This window comes from Danio rerio, chromosome 17, assembly GCF_052040795.2.
Source record: "Danio rerio strain M-AB ecotype USA chromosome 17, GRCz13ab, whole genome shotgun sequence".
In the NCBI taxonomy this organism is placed as follows: Eukaryota; Metazoa; Chordata; class Actinopteri; order Cypriniformes; family Danionidae; genus Danio; species Danio rerio.
Window position 1 is genome coordinate 2,687,501 of NC_141037.1, and position 22,714 is coordinate 2,710,214.

At 35.0% G+C, this 22,714-nt stretch overlaps 1 protein-coding gene and 2 long non-coding RNA genes across 8 annotated transcripts in view; 2 read left to right on the top strand and 1 right to left on the bottom strand.

Annotated features, from left to right (window-relative positions):
- The window catches only part of akt1 (AKT serine/threonine kinase 1), a 131,678-nt gene extending 117,565 nt beyond the window's left edge, over window positions 1–14,113 (top strand). For 2 of the 5 annotated variants that reach the window (XM_087288442.1, XM_087288443.1), the window contains exons 13-14: window positions 9,704–9,806; window positions 10,471–14,113. In XM_087288442.1, the coding sequence (XP_087144568.1) occupies window positions 9,704–9,806; window positions 10,471–10,550 (183 nt within the window). In that variant the 3' untranslated portion in view covers window positions 10,551–14,113. 5 annotated transcript variants of the gene reach the window in all.
- Window positions 1–22,714, bottom strand: part of LOC147839869 (uncharacterized) — a 127,090-nt gene that overhangs the window by 44,950 nt on the left and 59,426 nt on the right. The gene's annotated exons all lie outside the window — the stretch shown is intronic.
- Window positions 939–5,137, top strand: LOC147839870 (uncharacterized). 2 transcript variants are annotated; one of them, XR_015512982.1, is made up of 7 exons: window positions 939–1,641; window positions 1,937–1,992; window positions 2,388–2,447; window positions 2,551–2,672; window positions 3,053–3,167; window positions 3,824–3,935; window positions 4,894–5,137. It is a non-coding gene; the product is annotated as an uncharacterized LOC147839870 (long non-coding RNA). The 2 variants fall into 2 exon arrangements; XR_015512983.1 differs by having other exon boundaries at window positions 1,575–1,641; window positions 2,394–2,447.

The window sequence follows — 22,714 nt, forward strand, 5'->3', positions numbered from 1 at the left end:
GACCAAAATCTATCAGATTTTTTATGTTTGTCATAGGTAAGTTTTTCTAATGGTAGCCATGTAGCAATCTGTGATATCCACATTTTAAAAGATGGAGCCTGTGATGCAGACCAGAGTAGCAAAATACATTTTTTAGCTAAATATACACTGTAAACGATTTCTGTTGTTTTCACAGTATTATACTGCATTTCTCAACAGTTTTTTACTGTATAAGCTGTGCACAGTGTGTTACTGTATATATTGTTGTTTTCACAGTATAATAATGTATTTTCAACTTTTCTATACTGTAAACATGGTTAACAGTATGTTACTGTAGATTTTATAATGAATTTTGGGGAAAAATCCGTTACTGTGCATCTAAATACAGTACTGCAAATGACCAAGAACAACTCCACACACACTATATATTATGATTATTATGTTTATTTATTTTTAGACAAATTATTTTGTGAAGTAAATAACCTAACTAGTTTCTTCAGACTGTTCAGTGCATTAAACTGTCCCCTGGTTTTCCATTTTTGGGTGCACTTTATAAGGCAACATGGAAATATTAAATAATATTTAATAAACATAACTTTGTGCTAAACCAAAACGTAAATTGGAACAAAAATAAATTGATTCACGTAACCAAAGACTGTTAAACACACAAAATGATTTCAAAGTCAGCTTAAATGTCAGAGTGACCAACCTGCTTTAGACGGATTCAAGAATATTGGGCGCCCATATTGGCCACCGTAGAGGTCACATATCTCCGCATTTTCAAAACAACATTTTAAAATACGCACTATCTTAATAAATAAACCACAGAATTGAGTTTAAAACAACTACATTCTCGCATGAAAAACGGTTAAAACTTTATTTCATAACACATTTATTATCTAGTCATCGAAGACAGGGCATGTCTCAATAATGTCTAAGCCGATTAAAGCATGAGGTTTGCCGGATACATGAGTGATGGAGCGCCGTCAACCCCTGGAGGTCAGAATCTCCCCTATCGGCAAAGCACACTTAGAATTAGACATGATATCTAAAAACAAACCACAGATTTGAGTTTGGAAGAACTACATTCTCGCATGAAAAACTGTTAAAACTTCATTTCGTGACATATTAAACGCAATATTTATGATATGATCTGGCTTTTCTCATCCGCCATTATTTGCTTGTTGGTGTGAAATGAACCCTGGGAGAAAAAAATATTAATTCTCAAAACACTTCAAGCGAATCTTATTCTTATTGTTAAAGTCAGATATATGTAATATTTTCGCTGGTAAAGTGAGAAGAAAAAAACAATATTACTATTTAATCAATACCACGTTTGCACTGGTTCGGTTCAGCACACAAACGACACCGAATCGGATTGAACCGTTTGCTCGGGAATTATTTTATCACACGTGTTCACAAGCACATTCAGCAATATGTGTATAAATGTGTGTGGCAGTATAACGAAATAGTAATGATTCATGGTTGTGTCTTACAATAATATACAAAAAGGAATCGGTTTTAGGCGGACTCGACTCTTTACTGTTCTAAGGAGCCGATTCATAAAGCCGAGCCGACTCGATTCGACCTTCATCAGGCAAGCAACGGCTCTTCTAATTTGAAATCCACCTGTCGCCTTTTCTTCCAGTGAATTCATCCTCGGTAAGTGTTTAAAAGTCAAATTCTGTTCGTTAAAGGATTGTTTTGTGTATATTTCCGTGTAGTATGTGTGTAATTTAAAATAATTAACCAAGTTACTTTAGTTGTACTGTAAGTTAGGTACTTATGTCACGTTATTCGACGCCAGACCGTGTTTGTAGTGTTTGCGAGGTATTAGATAAGGTAATTACAGTGAGTTTATCTTGAGTGAGTTTTTGACCATAGTAACGTTAAGTTACCTGAAAAAAAACGTAACTTTTACTTGGGGTTAACTGCATTAATGAATTCTCTATTTCAGCACAACACTGAGATGAAGGCAAAGTCACCATGAAAAGTTAAACGTTTAACGTTAAGGTAAGCTCTGGTCTTCATGTGGTCATTATGACCAAGTTATCATTATGGTTAGATTTGTAAACTGTAAGTTAGTTATTCACACTAAACTCACAATGAAACAAGTCTAAACTGTTTTATTAAATTGAGCTGATAATAAAATTCAGTTGATGTCTTTTAAGCTAACGTTAATATTAACATAATACATATTAATTGTCTATTTCTCACTGGTTAATGAGCTTATTGTATAACGTTATTGTGTCATTAATTGTACATTTTATTTTTGGTGTTCAGGTGTAGGGAATGATTTGTATACAAATTTATTTGAACCCCATACAGATTTGTATGGTTGTACCATAGATTTAGATTATTAAATGTTAAGTCTTATTTTACTTTTATTATATTTATCTTTTTTGCAGCTACAGCAATTGATGCTGAAAAACTGATGCTACCAATCACTCCTCACTTGATTATTCAAGGTAATGTTGATGTCTTCCTCATTTTGATTAGATTTTGAAATGTCAAGTTGTTCACAGATTTGTTGTGAGGAGTTTCATGTACAACCTCTTTTGCTTCTTCCAGAAGCGACGCAGTGGCACAGTAGGTAGTGCTGTCACCTCACAGCAAGAAGGTTGCTGGTTCGAGCCTTGGCTGGGTCAGTTGGCTGAATACAATGGCATAATGATTCTGCTTGCTCACAGGAGGTACTTGATTTAGTTTTCCTCAAGCGATACATCAGTTTTTATGAGTAATGCGTGACACTTGAATTGAAGGGACAGTTCACCCAAAAATGAAAATAATGGCATCTTTGGCATCCTCCACTTGTTTCAAAATAGTTAGATTTTTTTTTGTTCCATTGAACACAAACTCATATTTTTTTTTAAAGAAATTTGGTTCAAATATGGATGTCAATAGTTACTGGTTTCTAACATTCTTCAAAATATTTGCTTTATTGTTCAACAGAAATTTAAATGGATTTAAAACACATGGAGTAATGGTGGCAGAAAAGTAAACTATCATTTTAAATATTTTATTCTGAGACTTATTTATATGTGTCTTGTCTTTTGCCATATTGTCTTTCTAGCTCAGATTGTGATGGACCTGGAATGTGACACCAGTTACTCTTAAGTCAAGAACCAAATAAAGCACAGATGTGGAGGGATCTGTAACTAAACTAACTGGAGGAAAGGAACCTTTAGGTAAAAACACCTGCTTTATTTAGATCTGAAGTATTTTATTTGGCATAGAGTATTATTTTTTTATTCTTATTCTAATTTTATGTTATGTATATACTGAATATAAGTCATTTAAATTTCACAAATGATTGAATATAAAATATCATCTAGATGTCTTATTTTTTATTGTCTTAAACAGGGGTGCTCAACCCTGTTCCTGGAGATCGACCTTTCTGCAGAGTTTAGCTCCAACCCTGATCAAACGCAACTAAACAAACTAAATAGTATCTGAAGGAGCACTTGGTAAATAAAGACAGGTGTTCTTGATCAAGGTTGCAGGTAAGCTCTGCGGAAAGGTAGATCTCCAGGAACAGGGTTGAGCACCCCTGATCTAAATGCTCAAAAATGCTGTTTCAGAGGCGAGGTTGGATGTAGTTCAGAAATAAATTCATTAGGATCAATGCTTAAAGTAAATGTTTACTTCTCTCTGTAGACCAAACATGCTTAGTATCCCACACATTTTAATGAATTATTTATTTTGGTTACTTTTACATCTATATATGGGTAAGCAAGTATTTAATAAATAAAATTATTTTAAACCACTTAACTAAATGACTCTATTACCCTAGCTTCTGGGAAAAAAAACATGTAAAATAACAGATTTTTTTTTTTGTTTACAGTGTGGGTGAACATACTACCTTGATGTCCAACAAAGACTGCACAAGAGCTCATTTGATAGCACATATTCTGTCCTGTCTACATCTCTGACAACCTGGAAGTGCTTCGACATCAGTGAGTAATAAATCTTCATATTATCATGCATTCAGGATTTCTGTAAGCCTATCTTTAATTTTAGTTTGTAATTAGCAGTGACTGTTTTAAAATTTGGTATTTAAATTATTCTTAACGTTTTACTGATGCTGTGCACAGTAACGTTATGATGATTTAATTTGAGGAAATGTCACTGGAGAGGTGTAATAATATTTATTTGTCTCACTGACATGCCATCACTGCATATTGAAATACAGTAATACTAATTGACCGCAAAATATTATCACAAACATTTCATGAAGTAGACTGCTTGACTACTCTTCATTTCTTTGCTCAACTTTAACACATTTGATCGTGTTGCTGTGCCTTTCGGCAGATTTTGCCAAAAATGAATGCTTAGTGATTACTTTGTTTTATGCGAACCAAATGTCAGTAACTTATCATTAGCATTATTTTTTTTTAAATCACCCATGGCTTTCATGTTCTCTAACGTAATCTTGTCTGTAAGTTAGAAGTAGATTTTCACATGTTAAAAGCCTAAAAGTACTTGATTAACGTAAAAGTACTTGATTAGTCACGTTAAATTAGATTATTTTATTTATTTATTTATTTTTAATATGTAGCCTCTTAAGGTCAGAATTAACTGTGTTCACCCCTCTTAAATTCATGGAAGCGCTAGTTTGGTCATGGAATCAGATATTCAAGCTATACAGAGTCAGACATTAAGTTAAGATGAGACTTTATTTTTTACATACCTGTGTGGACACTTGACTAGTGTTGACTTGACTGATCTTTTCCCCATTAACGTTAGTGTAATTGTAAATAGACAACAATCTGTATTTTGCCAACAAAAACGATAAAAAACAGTGTTTTATATATATAAAACAGCAGTGCGGTGTTTGTTTTCTGAATGAATGAAATAATTTGAGGCATGATTAGTTTTTACTCCAGTGATTGATTTTGCTTGTCGTTTTTGCAGGATCATCAGAAGTGCTCCTGCCCTTTTTCACTGTCCCTTTTCCACAACATAATTTGGCCTTCATCATTTTGTGTCTTGTAGCAGTATTTTCATCTGTTTTTAAAATTGTAATACTTTTTGATGCATTAATTGTTGACTGGTTTTACTGATCAATTTTTCATTAGTGTTCTGTTGCTGTGTTATATTGAATAATTGCTACTGTTTCAGTAGGGTTTACACAATAAACTTTTATTGTGAAGTTAAAGTTTCAGTTTCTTTATTTTTCTTGTATTTCTTGAACAGTTAAAATAACATTTGTGCAATTTTTGAACTTTTTTGCTCATTATAAAGTAGCACTGTTAAATACAATAAAATAACATTTAATAACTGTAAAATACTATACAGTAATAATGAAAGTAACGTTAAAATACCGTAGTTCTGCATGGTAAAAATGTACATTAAAATACTGTTTTCAGTTTTGCAGTATGTGTATTACTACTGTAATTGGTGTTACAGTATAAAAAGAAAACAGTAAAATGATGTATTACATTTTACAGTAAATGTAATACTAATGTAATTAGTATTACAGTAATGTTACTGTTTTATGAAATACAGCAGCTACTGGATAATTGTTGCCAGTAACTTACTGTTAATTTAACAAGAAATCGTTTACAGTGTACCAATACAATAAATAACTGGAATGCATCTTTTTCAAACAGATTATTTGCATTAAGATTCAATAAGTACAAAGCTGGGGTCATGTCAAAATTTAGCTTAAGAATATTTTCCAGTACTTTATGTATTTTCTTCCAAAATGGCAAAATTTTGCCACAGTCCCAAAAACTATGAATGAATGTACCTTTATCTTTTTTACATTTGAAACACAGGTCTGTGGCATTGGCAAACATTTTCTTAATACGTATTGGAGTTAAGTAGATCCTGTTAAAAAATTTAAAATTAAGCTCATGGATCCCAAGAGATGTACACTTCGGGTATATATTATCACATACAATTTCCCAGTCATTTTCTTCAATAGTTTGACCAATATCCTTCTCCCAAACATCTTTAAGTCCTAACCAGGCAGAAGTGCAATTGTTAGACAAAGTGTCATAAATCCTTGTTATCAATCCTTTTAAACAAGCTGAATTCAGTAAAAGGTATTCAATCTCTGTTGTTTTGGATCTGAGCTCTCCTTTGTCCAACTTTGGTTTTTTGGTTTTAAAAAATGTCGTAATTGTAGATATTTATAAAAATTGGATTTTGGAACGTTATATTGATCTACAATCTGTTGGAAAGATTTTATGGTGCCTTCTGAAAGTAAGCAAGATATTTGAGAGATGCCCAGTTCCCGCCATGCTGAAAAAACAGTGTTTTGCAACGTTAAAGGCATATCAGGATTAAAAGAAAGTGGGGAGAACAGGGAGAAAGGGCTGGAGATTCCCATATGTGTCTTTACATCTTTCCAAGTTCTAAGAGTATTTGATATGATAAAATGTTCAGAAATCTTTTTTAGTTTTATATAATTCTTAACAAATGGTAAATATTTAATTGGTAAAGGGGAGCAAGCTGTTTCTTCCATTTTAAACCAACTAGAGTTAGTCCTCTCATTACACCAGCTAATCATGTTTTTTATTTGGGCAGCCCAATAATACAACTGGAGATTTGGTAAGCCTATTCCACCCCTGTCTTTAGGCTTCTTTAATTTAGAAATTTTAATACGCGGTCTTTTATTGTTCCAGATAAACTTTGAGATGTGTTTATTAAGATCTTTGAAAAATGAATTTGCTAAGTAGCTAGGTATGGACTGGAATAAATATAAGAATTTAGGAAGTACATTCATTTTTATTACATTTATTCTTCCTAGAAATGAGATTGGGAGTGAACACCATGTTTTCAGATTAGGTTTGAGTTTTTCTATAAGAGGTGTATAATTATGTTTAATAAGGTCTTTAAGTGAAGATGTGACATGGATTCCAAGATATCTAAAGCCAGTTTCTGATAATTTGAATGGGGAGATTAATTTTAAATGTTCCAAAGAAGGGGTGTTTAAGGGTAAAGCTATGGATTTGGAAAGATTTATTCTGTAACCAGATAAACTACTGTAGTGTGAGATGCATTCCAGCAATGTTGGAATAGACTGCTCTGGTTTGGACATAAATATGAGCACATCATCTGCATAAAGTGAGGTACGATGATCTTCCCCTCCTATTAAAATACCGTGGAAATTTCTGTTTTGTCTGATGAGTTCTGCTAGGGGTTCGATTACTAAAGCGAAAAGCAAAGGTGAAAGAGGACAGCCCTGCCTCGTCCCTCTTCCTATGCGAAATGGAGTCGAAGTGAGACCATTTGTAACTACTGTTGCTTTAGGATCAGAGTAAAGCAACTGGATCCACTTAATAAAATTATTTCCCAGATTAAATTTATTAAGAGTCGCAAATAAGAAGTCCCACTCGACTCTGTCAAAAGCTTTATCGGCGTCAAGGGAGAGAACAAGTGCTGGGTGTCCCTCACCTTGGACAAAATTAATAACATTTAAGAGTCTGCGTATATTATCTGTTCCATAACGTGATTTTATGAAGCCTGTTTGGTCTGGTTTATTAGTAATTTATTTTTAAGGAAATTCCTCTAATTTAACGCCCATTATTTTACGGTAAATCTCTGTAATATAACGGAAAAAAGAAAAAGTTCTGTAATTTATCAGCCGTTATTTTACGGTAAACTTCTGTAATTTATCAGCTGTTAATTCACAGTAAATTTCTGAAATTTACCTGTCATTATTTTACAGTGAATGTCTGTAATTTAACGGTCATTATTTTACAGTATATATCTGTAATTTAACAGTCATTATTTTACAGTTCATGTCTGTAATTTAACGGCCATTATTTTACAGTAAATGTCTGTAATTTAACGGCCATTATTTTACAGTAAATGTCTGTAATTTAACGGACATTATTTTACAGTAAATGTCTCTAATTTAACTGCCATTATTTTACAGTAAATGTCTGTAATTTAACAGTCATTATTTTACAGTAAATGTCTGTAATTTAACAGTCATTATTTTACAGTAAATGTCTCTAATTTAACTGCCATTATTTTACAGTAAATGTCTGTAATTTAACAGTCATTATTTTACAGTAAATGTCTGTAATTTAACAGTCATTATTTTACAGTAAATGTCTCTAATTTAACTGCCATTATTTTACAGTAAATGTCTGTAATTTAACAGTCATTATTTTACAGTAAATGTCTGTAATTTAACAGTCATTATTTTACAGTAAATGTCTGTAATTTAACTGTCATCATTTTACAGTAAATGTCTGTAATTTAACAGTCATTATTTTACAGTAAATGTCTGTAATTTAACAGTCATTATTTTACAGTAAATGTCTCTAATTTAACTGCCATTATTTTACAGTAAATGTCTGTAATTTAACAGTCATTATTTTACAGTAAATGTCTGTAATTTAACAGTCATTATTTTACAGTGAATGTCTGTAATTTAATGTGCATTATTTTACAGTAAATGTCTGTAATTTAACAGTCATTATTTTACAGTAAATGTCTGTAATTTAACTGTCATCATTTTACAGTAAATGTCTGTAATTTAACAGTCATTATTTTACAGTAAATGTCTCTAATTTAACTGCCATTATTTTACAGTAAATGTCTGTAATTTAACAGTCATTATTTTACAGTAAATGTCTGTAATTTAACAGTCATTATTTTACAGTAAATTTCTGTAATTTAACTGTCATCATTTTACAGTAAATGTCTGTAATTTAACAGTCATTATTTTACAGTAAAGGTCTCTAATTTAACTGCCATTATTTTACAGTAAATGTCTCTAATTTAACTGCTATTATTTTACAGTAAATGTCTGTAATTTAACAGTCATTATTTTACAGTAAATGTCAGTAATTTAACAGTCATTATTTTACAGTAAATGTCAGTAATTTAACGGTCATTATTTTACAGTAAATGTCTGTAATTTAACTGCCATTGTTTTACAGTAAATGTCTCTAATTTAACTGCCATAATTTTACAGTAAATGTCTGTAATTTAGCAGTCATTATTTTACAGTAAATGTCTGTAATTTAACAGTCATTATTTTACAGTAAATGTCTGTAATTTAACAGTCATTATTTTACAGTAAATGTTTGTAATTTAACTGCCATTATTTTACAGTAAATGTCTGTAATTTAACAGTCATTATTTTACAGTAAATGTCTGTAATTTAACAGTCATTATTTTACAGTAAATGTCTGTAATTTAACAGTCATTATTTTACAGTAAATGTCTGTAATTTAACGGGCATTATTTTACAGTAAATGTCTGTAATTTAACTGTCATCATTTTACAGTAAATGTCTGTAATTTAACAGTCATTATTTTACAGTAAATGTCTGTAATTTAACAGTCATTATTTTACAGTAAATGTCTGTAATTTAACAGTCATTATTTTACAGTAAATGTCTGTAATTTAACAGTCATTATTTTACAGTAAATGTCTGTAATTTAACAGTCATTATTTTACAGTAAATGTCTGTAATTTAACGGGCATTATTTTACAGTAAATGTCTGTAATTTAACTGCCATTATTTTACAGTAAATGTCTGTAATTTAACAGTCATTATTTTACAGTAAATGTCTGTAATTTAACGGTCATTATTTTACAGTAAATGTCTCTAATTTAACTGTCATTATTTTACAGTAAATCTCTGTAATTTAACAGCCTTTATTTTATGGTATTTTATGGTTCTTTAATTTAACGCGTGTGTGTATTTGCACTGAAAATGACTTTTTCTAAACATGTTACACACTCTGTTCCTCAGTTGGTTCCTCCGTTCAAGCCGCAGGTGACATCAGAAACAGACACCAGATACTTTGATGAAGAGTTTACAGGACAGACGATCACCATCACACCACCTGGACAAGGTACTGCTGTCACACACACACACACACACGTTGGTATTGATGGTTTATGAGGACTCTTGATAGGCTTGTATTTTATACTGTAAAAAAAGCTTGTTATATGTCCCTCCACCCTCACCTAGAAACCCAACCTCTGTGGCTAACCTTGAATGTGAAAAGACCTTTTTAAGTATGATTTTAAGCATTTAGAATTACGAGGACACAAGACATGTCCTCATAAACCACCTTAATGCTAAAATACCTGGATCACATTATACTGATTTCTGTCCTCATAAACCACCAAAACTAGTACTCACACTTACCCATCACAAGGCCCACACGGAATCTGCGTGCGCAGAATTCAGCAGATTTTCCGCAGAATTCCGCAGATATCTGCAGTTTTTTAGCCCATTATAAATTCTGTTTATTTACTTGTGTAAATGTGTAAATCGTAATTTATTCCGTTTTTAATCAGTCATTCATTACTTTTTATTTAATATAATAAAGTGTAAGTTATGATACTCCGCTGGATACTACCAAAATAATTCAGCAGAAATCCGCAGATTTTTATCAAAATTCTCAGCAGAAATAGCAAAAAACGTCCGCAGATTCCGTCTGGCCCTACCCATCACACACATATAACACTCATCACACAAACACACACTCACACATCTGTGTGTGTTGACAGATGACTGTATGGAGGCATTTGACAGCGAGAGACGACCACATTTCCCACAATTCTCATACTCGGCCAGCGGAACAGCATGAGCCTGTGTTTCATCACACATACACACACACACACACACACACACACACACACATACACAAACACACACTCTTTAACACACATGCACACACATATCCACACACACACATTCTCTCTCTCTCTCTCTCTCTCTCTCTCTGTGTGTGTCTCTGTCACACAAACATTCTCTCTCACACATACACACTCTTTCTTTCTCTCTCTCTCCGTCACACACACACACACACACGCACACACACATACATCTATATAAGTGACTTTGCAAATATCCATAAATCAAAACAACAACAACAGTGTCTTTAACATGTTCACTTCCACACTCTAGAAAAGACGAGTCATGTTTCTCCTGCTTTCCTCTACAAATATCTCAACATCAGGATAATAATAATAATAATAATAATAATAATAATAATAATGCGGCACAGTGTCTTAGTGGTTAATACTGTCCCCTCACAGCAAGAAGGTTGCTGGTTCAAGCCTCAGCTGGATCAGTTGGCATTTCTGTGTGGAGTTTGCATGTTCTCCCCATGTTGGCGTGGGCTTCCTCCGGGTGCTCCGGTTTCCCCCACAGTCCAAACACATGCGCTCTAGGGGAACTGATGAACTAAATTGGCCGTGGTGTATGAGTGTGAATGAGTGTGTATGGGTGTTTCCCAGTACTGGGTTGCAGCTTGAAGGGCATCCGCTGTGTAAAACATATGCTAGCGGTTCATTCCGCTGTGGCGATCTCTATTAAATAAGGGACTAAGCTGAAGGATAATAAATGAATGAATAATAATGTTAATGGAGTGAATGCCTCACACATGAAATCTACCAAAACAAACACTCTTAAAGCCTTAATGTCTTCTTTTGCAGTATTTCTATCCTGATTTTTTCAATCTTCAGATGTTTGTTCTGAAAGACGAGATGAAATGACTCTAATGTTTGCTGTTTCCAGACTGAACTGAAGCATTTTGGTCTAAATTTCACCTGCATTTACCATCAATGTGCAATATAGTATACATGTACACATAAATTATTTTTATTTAATTGTTTTAATTGTTAAAAGATGACTTAATTCCACTAAACTAGAAATGAAAATATTAAACCCACCACGGATAAAAACAACCCGTCTGAAACAGGTCCAGATCACAGTTCACACACTTTCAGCAAAAAAAATGCTTTTTTGACAGAATTTATTTTTAAAAAAATAAATAATTGTCAAGATAGTTTACATTTAGATGTAGATATGAGAAATAGAGATTAAATAATTAACTAAATATTTACAATACTTTATATATTCATTATGTGTTTACAATACACATACTGTTTAACAGAGAGAAGTGTTTCTTCAACACATTTCTAAACACAATAGTTTTAATAACTCATTTCTAATTTATTTCATCTTTGTCATGATGACAGTAAATAATATTAGACTAGATATTTTTCAAGACACTTCTATACAGCTTAAAGAGACATTTAAAGGCTTCACTAGGTTAATTGGGGTAAAGTTTGATTAATTGGGCAAGTCATTGTATAACAGTGGTTTGTTCTGGAGACAATCTAGCTACACTAATATAGCTTAAAGGGGCTAATAATATTAACCTTAAAATGGGTTTAAAACAATTTAAAACTGCTTTTATTCTAGACAGAATAAAACAAATAAGACTTTCTCCAGAAGAAAAAATATTATAGGAAATACTGTGAAAATTTCCTGAATCTGTTCAACATCATTTAGGAAATATAAAAAAAAGGGGGCTAATAATTATATACATACAGTATATATAAAAACATTTTTACAGATACGCTACCTAACAAAAGTCTTGCCGTGGATCTAAGTTGTAAGAGCAGCAGATATTAACTGGACTTCTAGTTGATGATGTGTAAAAGTGTCAGAAGGTGGATTCCTCTGCTGAATCATCTGTTGATCTGCATCAATCATCACCAATACTGCAGAAGACCTACTGGAACCAGCATGGAGCCAAAATTCTCACATATATCAGTCAAGTTTGGTGAAGGAGAAATCATGGTTTGGGGTTCATTCAGTATGGAGAGATCTGCAGAGTGGATGATCAACATCAACAGCCTGAGGTATCAAGACATTTGTGCTGCCCATTACATTACAAACCACAGCAGAGGGACAATTCTCCAGCAGGATAGCGCTCCTCATACTTCAGCCTCCACATCAAAACTCCTGAAAGCAGAGAAGGTCAAGCTGCTCCAGGATTGGCCAGCCCAGTCACCAGACATGAACATTATTGAGCATGTCTGGGGTAAGATGAAGGAGGAGGTGTTGAAGATGAACACAAAGACTCTTGATGAGCTCTGGGAGTCCTGCTGAACTCTTTCTTCTTCATTCCAGATGACTTTATTAATCAGTGATGTGAGTCATGTCAGAGATGTATGGATGCAGTCCTCCAAGCTCATGATGGAGTCAGACACAATATTCATTCTGTCTCCACTGCAGCAGGACTTTATATTCTATACTGGACATTATTTCTGTTCAGTGATGAGACTTTAAGCAGAGTCAGATCTTACTGTCCTCATCAAATCATGCAGAATCAAGACATGATCAGATTTAATTGTGCTCAAATAAGCAAAATCTAGAGGCCTTCGCCTTTCATAGAGACACTTCTGACACCAAATCATCAACTAGATGTACAATTATTAATTGTTGGTCTTAAAACTAGGATCGACCACAAGACTTCAGTCAGGCAGAGTGTATGCATATTCATATATGCATAATAAATGTCAAAACAAGCTTTATTTTGGATGTGATTGACTAAAAACATTTGTTTAAAGCACGCAGCGTGGCGAAATATAAAACATTCATTTCCTAAACGGAAATGCAGAATTAATTTTGCACATTCAGGATTATAAATGCAGCACCTAATACTGATTTCTGGTTGTTTTTCTGTGATCTGGATGTGTTCTGGTGGGTTTTTAAACACAATCGTTGCCATTTTTCTGCATAAACACACTGAGATACGCTGTTAAATCCAGGTGAAAGCAGTTGAAGCTTGCATTCACTCTTTATTTATATGTTAACAGCTAGAAAGGTATGTGATTTACTGAGCGTCTTAAACACACACACACACACACACACCATTCATCTGTACATTGTGAGTATTCTGTACAACATGCTGTAAATACCATATAGCTGTGTTTATTCCAGCACAAGCACAGTGTGATCTCTGTACAGATGTGAGAATCTGTGTATTATTATTGAGGAATGCTCTGATTGTGGATCTACGATGTCAGAATCATCACATGACATGAATGTAAAGGCCCTCTTTTCCTCGCGTTTCACCTCATGACCTTATTTTATATGCAAGACTGTGTCGAGTCGGATTTTTATTGATGGTTTCTGCTCTTTCTTACTGTCCTCTTGTCTTTTTTATTATTAAACGGGATAATATTTGCATTTTTTATCCTGTTTTGGTGTGTTTTTGAACACGTGAACTGAAGAACAGCAGCTTTAGGATACAAATAATATTTCATTTCTATACACTGTGTGTTTTTTTATCTTTATTTTGATGAATTTGTTTTATTTGATGGTGAATTGAAATAAAGATCTGGCTGAAATGTGCTTGTTTATTTAATAATGTGTTTTGTTTTCTTGAACTGAAACCACTTTTCATTTGTAATTAACTGGTGACAGGTTTTATCAGGGTTCATTCATTGAAATATTTGGCATTTATGTTTATTTTAATTAGATTTGATCAACTGAAAATAACATTGAAACAACTACATTTCTAATTAGGGGCGTCACGGTGGCGCAGTGGGTAGCATGATCTCCTCACAGCAAGAAGGTCGCTGGTTCAAGTCCCGGCTGGGTCAGTTGTCATTTCTGTGTGGAGTTTGCATGTTCTCCCAGTCTTGGTGTGGGTTTCCTCCGGGTGCTCCAGATTTAGTCCAAACACATGCGCTATAGGGGAACTGATCAACTAAATTGTCTGTAGTGTATCAGTGTGTGTGAATGAGTATGTAAAGGTGTTTCCCAGTACTGTGTTACAGCTGTGTGTTTGTGTGTGTGTGTGTGTGTGTGTGCATTTGTTTGTGTGTGTGTGTGTTTGAGTGTGTGCATTTGTTTGTCTGTGTGTGTGTGTGTGTGTGTGTGTGTGTGTGTGTGTGCAGGTGTGTGCAGGTGTGTACGTTTGTCTGTGTGTATGCATTTTTTTGTCTGTCTGTTTGTGTGTATGTGTCTGTCCATCCATCCATCTGTCCATCTATGTGTGTGTGTGTGTGATTGCATGTGTATGTACAGTATGTGTGTGTGTTTGTGTGTGTGTGTGTGTGTGTGTGTGTGTGTGTGTGTGTGTGTGTGTGTGTGTGTGTGTGTGTGTGTGTGTGCGCGTGCGTGCGTGCGTGTGTGTGTATGCATGTGTATGTACAGTGTGTATGTGTGTGTCTGTGTGTGTGTCGTGTTGTGTGTGTCTGTGTGTGTGTCGTGTTAAGTTTTTTGTGTCTGTGTGTGTATGCGTTTTTTTGTCTATGTGTATGCATTTGTTTGTCTGTTCGTGTGTGTGTGCGTGCGTGCGTGTGCGTGCGTGTGTGTGTGTGTGTGTGTGTATGCATGCATGTAAATGTATGTGTATGTACAGTATGTGTGTGTGTGTGTGTGTGTGTGTGTGTGTGTGTGTGTGTGTGTGTGTCTGTGTGTGTGTGTGTGTGTGTGTGTGTGTAGCAGCTGTTAGAGTCAGTGAGCCAGATGTTGATTACTCAGCCTCACAGCTGGACTGAGTGTGTAGGACAAAACCCAGAGGAAACCAAACACTCGAACACACACACACACACACACACACACACACACACACACACACACACACACACACACACACACACACCACAGAAACTGTGCATCACACACACACAGACACACTCTCCTGAAGATCAGCGCAACAGCTCCAGGTAAACACCAGCAGGTCCACCAGATCAAACACACCCTTGTACAGCTATCTTTATGGGGACTTCACATAGCTATAATGATGTTTCCACTGTACAGACGGTCTATTCTCTCCACTACTTCTAAACTCAACCCTCACAGGAGAAAATCTGCATGTTTACAATTTCAAACCACTTTATTCTGTCTGATTGATGAGTTATTTTCCTCATGGGAACCAAAAAATATCTGCGAAAGGTCAAAGTTGACTGGTATTGCTATTCTTGTGGGGACATTTGGTCCTCACAATGTAAGGAATACATGGTACACACGCATTCAACCTTCTGACTGCAAAACACTTTTATTAGTTATCATTACTATTTTTAAGTGAATCTTTTTGTGTAAAATTACTGACATTTATTCACACACTCACCGGCCACTTTATTAGGTACACCTTACTAGTAGCGGGTTGGACCGCCTTTTGCCTTCAGAACTGCTTTAATCCTTCTTGGCAGAGATTCAACAAGCTACTGAAAATATTCCTCAGAGATTTTGCTCCATATTGACATGATAGCATCACACAGTTGCTGCAGATTTGTCGGCTGCACATCCATGATGCCAATCTCCCGTGCCACTGCATCCCAAAGCTGCTCTATTGGATTGAGCTCTGGTGACTGTGGAGCCCATTTGAGCACAGTGAACTCATCGTCATGTTCAAGAAACCAGTCTGAGATGATTGAGCTTTATGACATGGTGTGTTATCCTGCTGGAAGTAGCCTTCAGAAGATGGAGACACTGTGGTCATAAAGGGATGGAGATGGCCAGCAGCAATACTCAGGTAGGCTGTGGCGTTGATGCTCAATTGGTACTAATGAGCCCAAAGTGTGCCAAGAAAACATCCCCCACACCATTACACCACCACCACCAGCCTGAACCGCTGATACAAGGCAGGATGGATCCATGCTTTCATGTTGTTGAGGCCAAATTGTGAGCCGAGCATCTGACTTTGGCCGGGTCAGATTTTTTTCCACATTCAACTTAACTACAATCATCAAGCGATAATTAGAAGTGTCTTTTTTATTATTGAACAGTAAATGGTCAGGATATATTGCAGTATAATGAAACATTGTGAAATATAAAAGAAACACAGAGGAAGCCAGAGGGAAAAAACAGTAAAGAAAAAAAAACAATAAGACAAAATAAACAACCAGCACAATATTCATGAAAGAATAACAAAACGCAATAAGTCAAACAAGGCAGCATGGTGGCGCAGTGGGTAGCACAATAACCTTACAGCCAGAAGGTCGCTGGTCTGAGCCCCGGCTGGGCCAGTTGACGTTTTTGAGTGGAGTTTGCATGTTTTCCCCATTAGGTGTGGGTTTCCCCCACAGTCCAAACACATGCGCTATAGGCGAATTGATGAATTAAACTGGCTGTAGTGTATGAGTGTGTTTTCAAGACTGTGTTTCCCAGTGATGGGTTGTGGCTGTAAGGACATCCACATTGTAAAACATTTGCTGAATAAGTTGGCGGTTCATTCCTCTGTGGCCTACCCCTGATAAATAAAGGGACAAAGCCAAAAAGAAAATGAATGAATGATGAATAGACAAGACATAAAGTAAAGCTTAGAATATTAAGAATGTAAGTAATTCGGAATGAAGTACTGATGTTACGGGGGAATTTTAATAGGGAGTGACAAGATAATGTTTTCCTAGCCTTAGTGTTTCCTGAACCAGAAAATGTTTCAAAATATTGTTGCAAAGAGCGGTTTATTATTGGAGAACTTGCATTTATGTATGTGGTATTTAGCAAATACAAATAAAAGATATATGAAGTGCAATGCTTTCTCAGTATTGTTCAGTGGTGGAAATAGTACTGAGAAATTATACTCAAGTAAAAGTACTATTACTTGGCTAAAAATGTAGCGCAAGTAGAGTAAAAGTATCTGTTGTAAATATTACTCAGAGTAGGAGTCAAAAGTAGCCCTTTCAAAAGTACTCAAGAGTAGTGAGTATTACGCTTTTAAAAGCTGATGCGTTTACATGTGATTTGTGCATGTGTGTGTAAACGGAACATTCTATAGTGCATCGAGTTATTGTCCAGCAGGCACACAACATCATCAGACATTAACATTAGGTTAGATTTAGGTTGTGATGTCAGCTGACCAAAAATCAATGTCTAGCCAGTGTCTAAGGACAAGATTATTTGTTCAATAACAACATCAAATGACGTTGATATTTGGTTGACTTTAGGTTGTGTTGGAAAGTGACCAAAAACTAATGTCGAGCCAACATCCTACGTCATTTTGGCATCACATGCTGACACTTCCATGATTTTCATGGAAAAACAAAATGCAACATCCCCATGACACTGAGGTACAACTTCATTCTGACGTCATGTTGACATCTTGTGCCTGCTGGGTGTTTAAGGCCATTTCGATCATCATACAGTAAACATCCGTCATCTTCTCATCAGTGACCTGCATCTAAACAGTCTTTGGGTCAGTCCATGTACAGATTTTATTGCTTCCAAACAGTTTGCTGCAATTATTAAGCGCACATGTTTTGAGGTAGTGTTGGGTATCGTTTGGGGTTATTTCAATACCGGTGCTAAATCGATATTTTTAAAACGGTACCAGTGAGAAAAGCGGTGCCTAAATCGATACTTTTAAACCAGTACCAGTGCCAAAACGGTGCCTAAATCCATACTTTTAAAACAGTACCGGTGCCAAAATGCTGCCTAAATCAATACTTTTTAAACGGTACCGGTTCCAAAACGGTGCCTAAATTGATACTTTTAAAACGGTACTAGTGCCAAAACGGTGCCTACATCGATACTTTTAAAACGGTACCAGAGCCAAAACGGTGCCTAAATCGATACTTTTAAAACGGTACCGGTGCCAAAACGGTGCCTAAATCAATACTTTTAAAACGGTACCAGTGCCAAAACGGTGCCTACATCAATACTTTTAAAACGGTACCAGTGCCAAAACGGTGCCTACATCGATACTTTTAAAACGGTACCAGTGCCAAAACGGTGCCTAAATCGATACTTTTAAAACAGTACCGGTGCCAAAACGGTGCCTACATCGATACTTTTAAAACGGTACCAGTGCCAAAACGTTGCCTACATTGATACTTTTAAAACGGTACCAGTGCCAAAACGGTGCCTAAATCAATAATTTTAAAACGGTACCCAGTGCCAAAACGGTGCCTACATCAAAACTTTTAAAACGGTACCAGTGCCAAAACGGTGCCTAAATCAATACTTTTAAAATGGTACCAGTGCCAAAATGGTGCCTAAATCGATACTTTTAAAACGGTACCGGTGCCAAAACGGTGCCTACATCGATACTTTTAAAACGGTACCAGTGCCAAAACGGTGCCTAAATCGATTCTTTTAAAACGGTACCGGTGCCAAAACGGTGCCTACATCGATACTTTTAAAACGGTACCAGTGCCAAAACGGTGCCTACATTGATACATTTAAAACGGTACCAGTGCCAAAACGGTGCCTACATTGATACTTTTAAAACGGTACCAGTGCCAAAACGGTGCCTAAATCGATTCTTTTAAAAAGGTACCAGTGCCAAAACGGTGCCTAAATCGATTCTTTTAAAACGGTACTAGTGCCAAAACGGTGCCTACATCGATACTTTTAAAACGGTACCAGAGCCAAAACGGTGCCTAAATCGATACTTTTTAAACGGTACCGGTGCCAAAACGGTGCCTAAATCAATACTTTTAAAACGGTACCAGTGCCAAAACGGTGCCTACATCAATACTTTTAAAACGGTACCAGTGCCAAAACGGTGCCTACATCGATACTTTTAAAACGGTACCAGTGCCAAAACGGTGCCTAAATCGATACTTTTAAAACAGTACCGGTGCCAAAACGGTGCCTACATCGATACTTTTAAAACGGTACCAGTGCCAAAACGTTGCCTACATTGATACTTTTAAAACGGTACCAGTGCCAAAACGGTGCCTAAATCAATAATTTTAAAACGGTACCCAGTGCCAAAACGGTGCCTACATCAATACTTTTAAAACGGTACCAGTGCCAAAACGGTGCCTAAATCAATACTTTTAAAATGGTACCAGTGCCAAAACGGTGCCTAAATCGATACTTTTAAAACGGTACCGGTGCCAAAACGGTGCCTACATCGATACTTTTAAAACGGTACCAGTGCCAAAACGGTGCCTAAATCGATTCTTTTAAAACGGTACCGGTGCCAAAACGGTGCCTACATCGATACTTTTAAAACGGTACCAGTGCCAAAACGGTGCCTACATTAATACTTTTAAAACGGTACCAGTGCCAAAACGGTGCCTAAATCGATACTTTTAAAACGGTACCGGTGCCAAAATGGTGCCTGATCTGATACTTTATAGCCACAAAATTATTTGACAAAAATATTTTAATCATTATAATTGAACAATATAATTATTATATTTATAATAATTTTAAAGTAAACATCCAATCATATATTATATATTTGAATTGCATTAATATACTTCTTTTGATCAACCCTTTTTTGAGGTAGTTCATTATGATGCGATTTACCTGCTATGTGTGATTTGATTGGACAGGAATCACAGGACTGATTTTTCTGATCCCCATAGACAAGAAAAAATAAAGTAGTGACTGAAAGTTGAAGGAAAGTAGTGGAGTAAAAGCACTGATTACTTAACTATAAATGTACTCAAAAGAAAGTAAAAGTACACATTTTTAAAACTACTTACTAAATTACAATTCCTGAGAAAAACTACTCCATTATAGCCATTTGAGTATTTGTATTTGGGTCAGTCCATGTACAGATTTTATTGCTTCCAAACAGTTTGCTGCAATTATTAAGCGCACATGTTTTGAGGTAGTGTTGGGTATCGTTTGGGGTTATTTCAATACCGGTGCTAAATCGATATTTTTAAAACGGTACCAGTGAGAAAAGCGGTGCCTAAATCGATACTTTTAAACCGGTACCAGTGCCAAAACGGTGCCTAAATCCATACTTTTAAAACAGTACCGGTGCCAAAATGCTGCCTAAATCAATACTTTTTAAACGGTACCGGTTCCAAAACGGTGCCTAAATTGATACTTTTAAAACGGTACTAGTGCCAAAACGGTGCCTACATCGATACTTTTAAAACGGTACCAGAGCCAAAACGGTGCCTAAATCGATACTTTTAAAACGGTACCGGTGCCAAAACGGTGCCTAAATCAATACTTTTAAAACGGTACCAGTGCCAAAACGGTGCCTACATCAATACTTTTAAAACGGTACCAGTGCCAAAACGGTGCCTAAATCAATACTTTTAAAATGGTACCAGTGCCAAAACGGTGCCTAAATGGATACTTTTAAAACGGTACCGGTGCCAAAACGGTGCCTACATCGATACTTTTAAAACGGTACCAGTGCCAAAACGGTGCCTAAATCGATTCTTTTAAAACGGTACCGGTGCCAAAACGGTGCCTACATCGATACTTTTAAAACGGTACCAGTGCCAAAACGGTGCCTACATTGATACTTTTAAAACGGTACCAGTGCCAAAACGGTGCCTACATTAATACTTTTAAAACGGTACCAGTGCCAAAACGGTGCCTAAATCGATTCTTTTAAAACGGTACCGGTGCCAAAATGGTGCCTGATCTGATACTTTATAGCCACAAAATTATTTGACAAAAATATTTTAATCATTATAATTGAACAATATAATTATTATATTTATAATAATTTTAAAGTAAACATCCAATCATATATTATATATTTGAACTGCATTAATATACTTCTTTTGATCAACCCTTTTTTGAGGTAGTTCATTATGATGCGATTTACCTGCTATGTGTGATTTGATTGGACAGGAATCACAGGACTGATTTTTCTGATCCCCATAGACAAGAAAAAATAAAGTAGTGACTGAAAGTTGAAGGAAAGTAGTGGAGTAAAAGCACTGATTACTTAACTATAAATGTACTCAAAAGAAAGTAAAAGTACACATTTTTAAAACTACTTACTAAATTACAATTCCTGAGAAAAACTACTCCATTATAGCCATTTGAGTATTTGTAATTAGCTACTTTACACCACTGATATTATTGTCATATCAATAAAACCAAATAATTTCCCCAAAACAAAGAAAAACTGAAGAATATAAACTCATTCACAAATTTGCTAAAGTTTTGCACATTGTGCCTAAATCCAGCTTAACTCTTTGTAAACAGCTACTCACTGGGTAGAATCTGTGGATTAATTTAAAGGACACTTTAAACCAAAGTTTTTGAAGTTTTTTAAATGACCACTTTTTATGCCAAACTTTTCTCCAGTTTAAAATTGCTCCAATAAGCAGAAACAAAAGATTTTGAGATAACTTTATTCGGAAACAGTGCACGGATTGATTTGTTTGTTGAATTCGGAACAAGGTAAGTTTATTTATACAGCACATTTCATACACAGTGGCAATTCAAAGTGCTTTACATAAACCAGAATAAAAAAGACAAGTATAAGAAAATAAAAAACTAATAATAAAAATGATTAAAAACAGATTAAATGTGTTAAACATGTTATAAAAAGAATGAAAAAGAAGAGAAAAACATATTAGTGCGATCTGTCGGACGTAGCACAATGCTCATTCAGTAAACAAGCTTTCATTAGAAGTGCATGATCACAGTGTGAGGTCTGATGATGTGATGGTGAACAGCGTCATCTGGCGGACAATAAGCACAAACACCAGTTGATTAAACAGCTGCTGTCATGTGACTCATTAATAATCAATGAGAACATTTTACATCCAACTGTTTCAACATTTTTTATTAATATAAAGGTCCTGCTTATTTGTAATTGTAAGAATTTTAGTTAATTATTTATGCTCATTTTTTATTTTTGTTTTATTTATTATATTTTTTGTACTGTTGTTATTATTTACTTTCTATCACCCTGGCATTATTTTGTTTACTATATTGCCATGTATCTGTCGTTTAAAGCATAAAATAAAATAAATAAATATAAATAAATAAATAAATAAATAAATAAATAAATAAATAAATAAATAAAGAGAACGTTACAGTAAAAACTGTCTGAGCATTAGTGTCTGATTTCAAAATAAAAGCATCGCGCTCACAAAAGTGTCACAATATTTCCCCAAATATTCAGCTAAAGAATATAATGCTAATAATATTGCGACGATATTATTCACACATTTGATGTGAGTTTTTGTGCAAGAAATACATTTAATGACATTGATATCCTTCTACTACAGTTTTAAATCCTAATTTCGCTTAGGTTAGTTTTGTTTATTTTATCATCTTAAT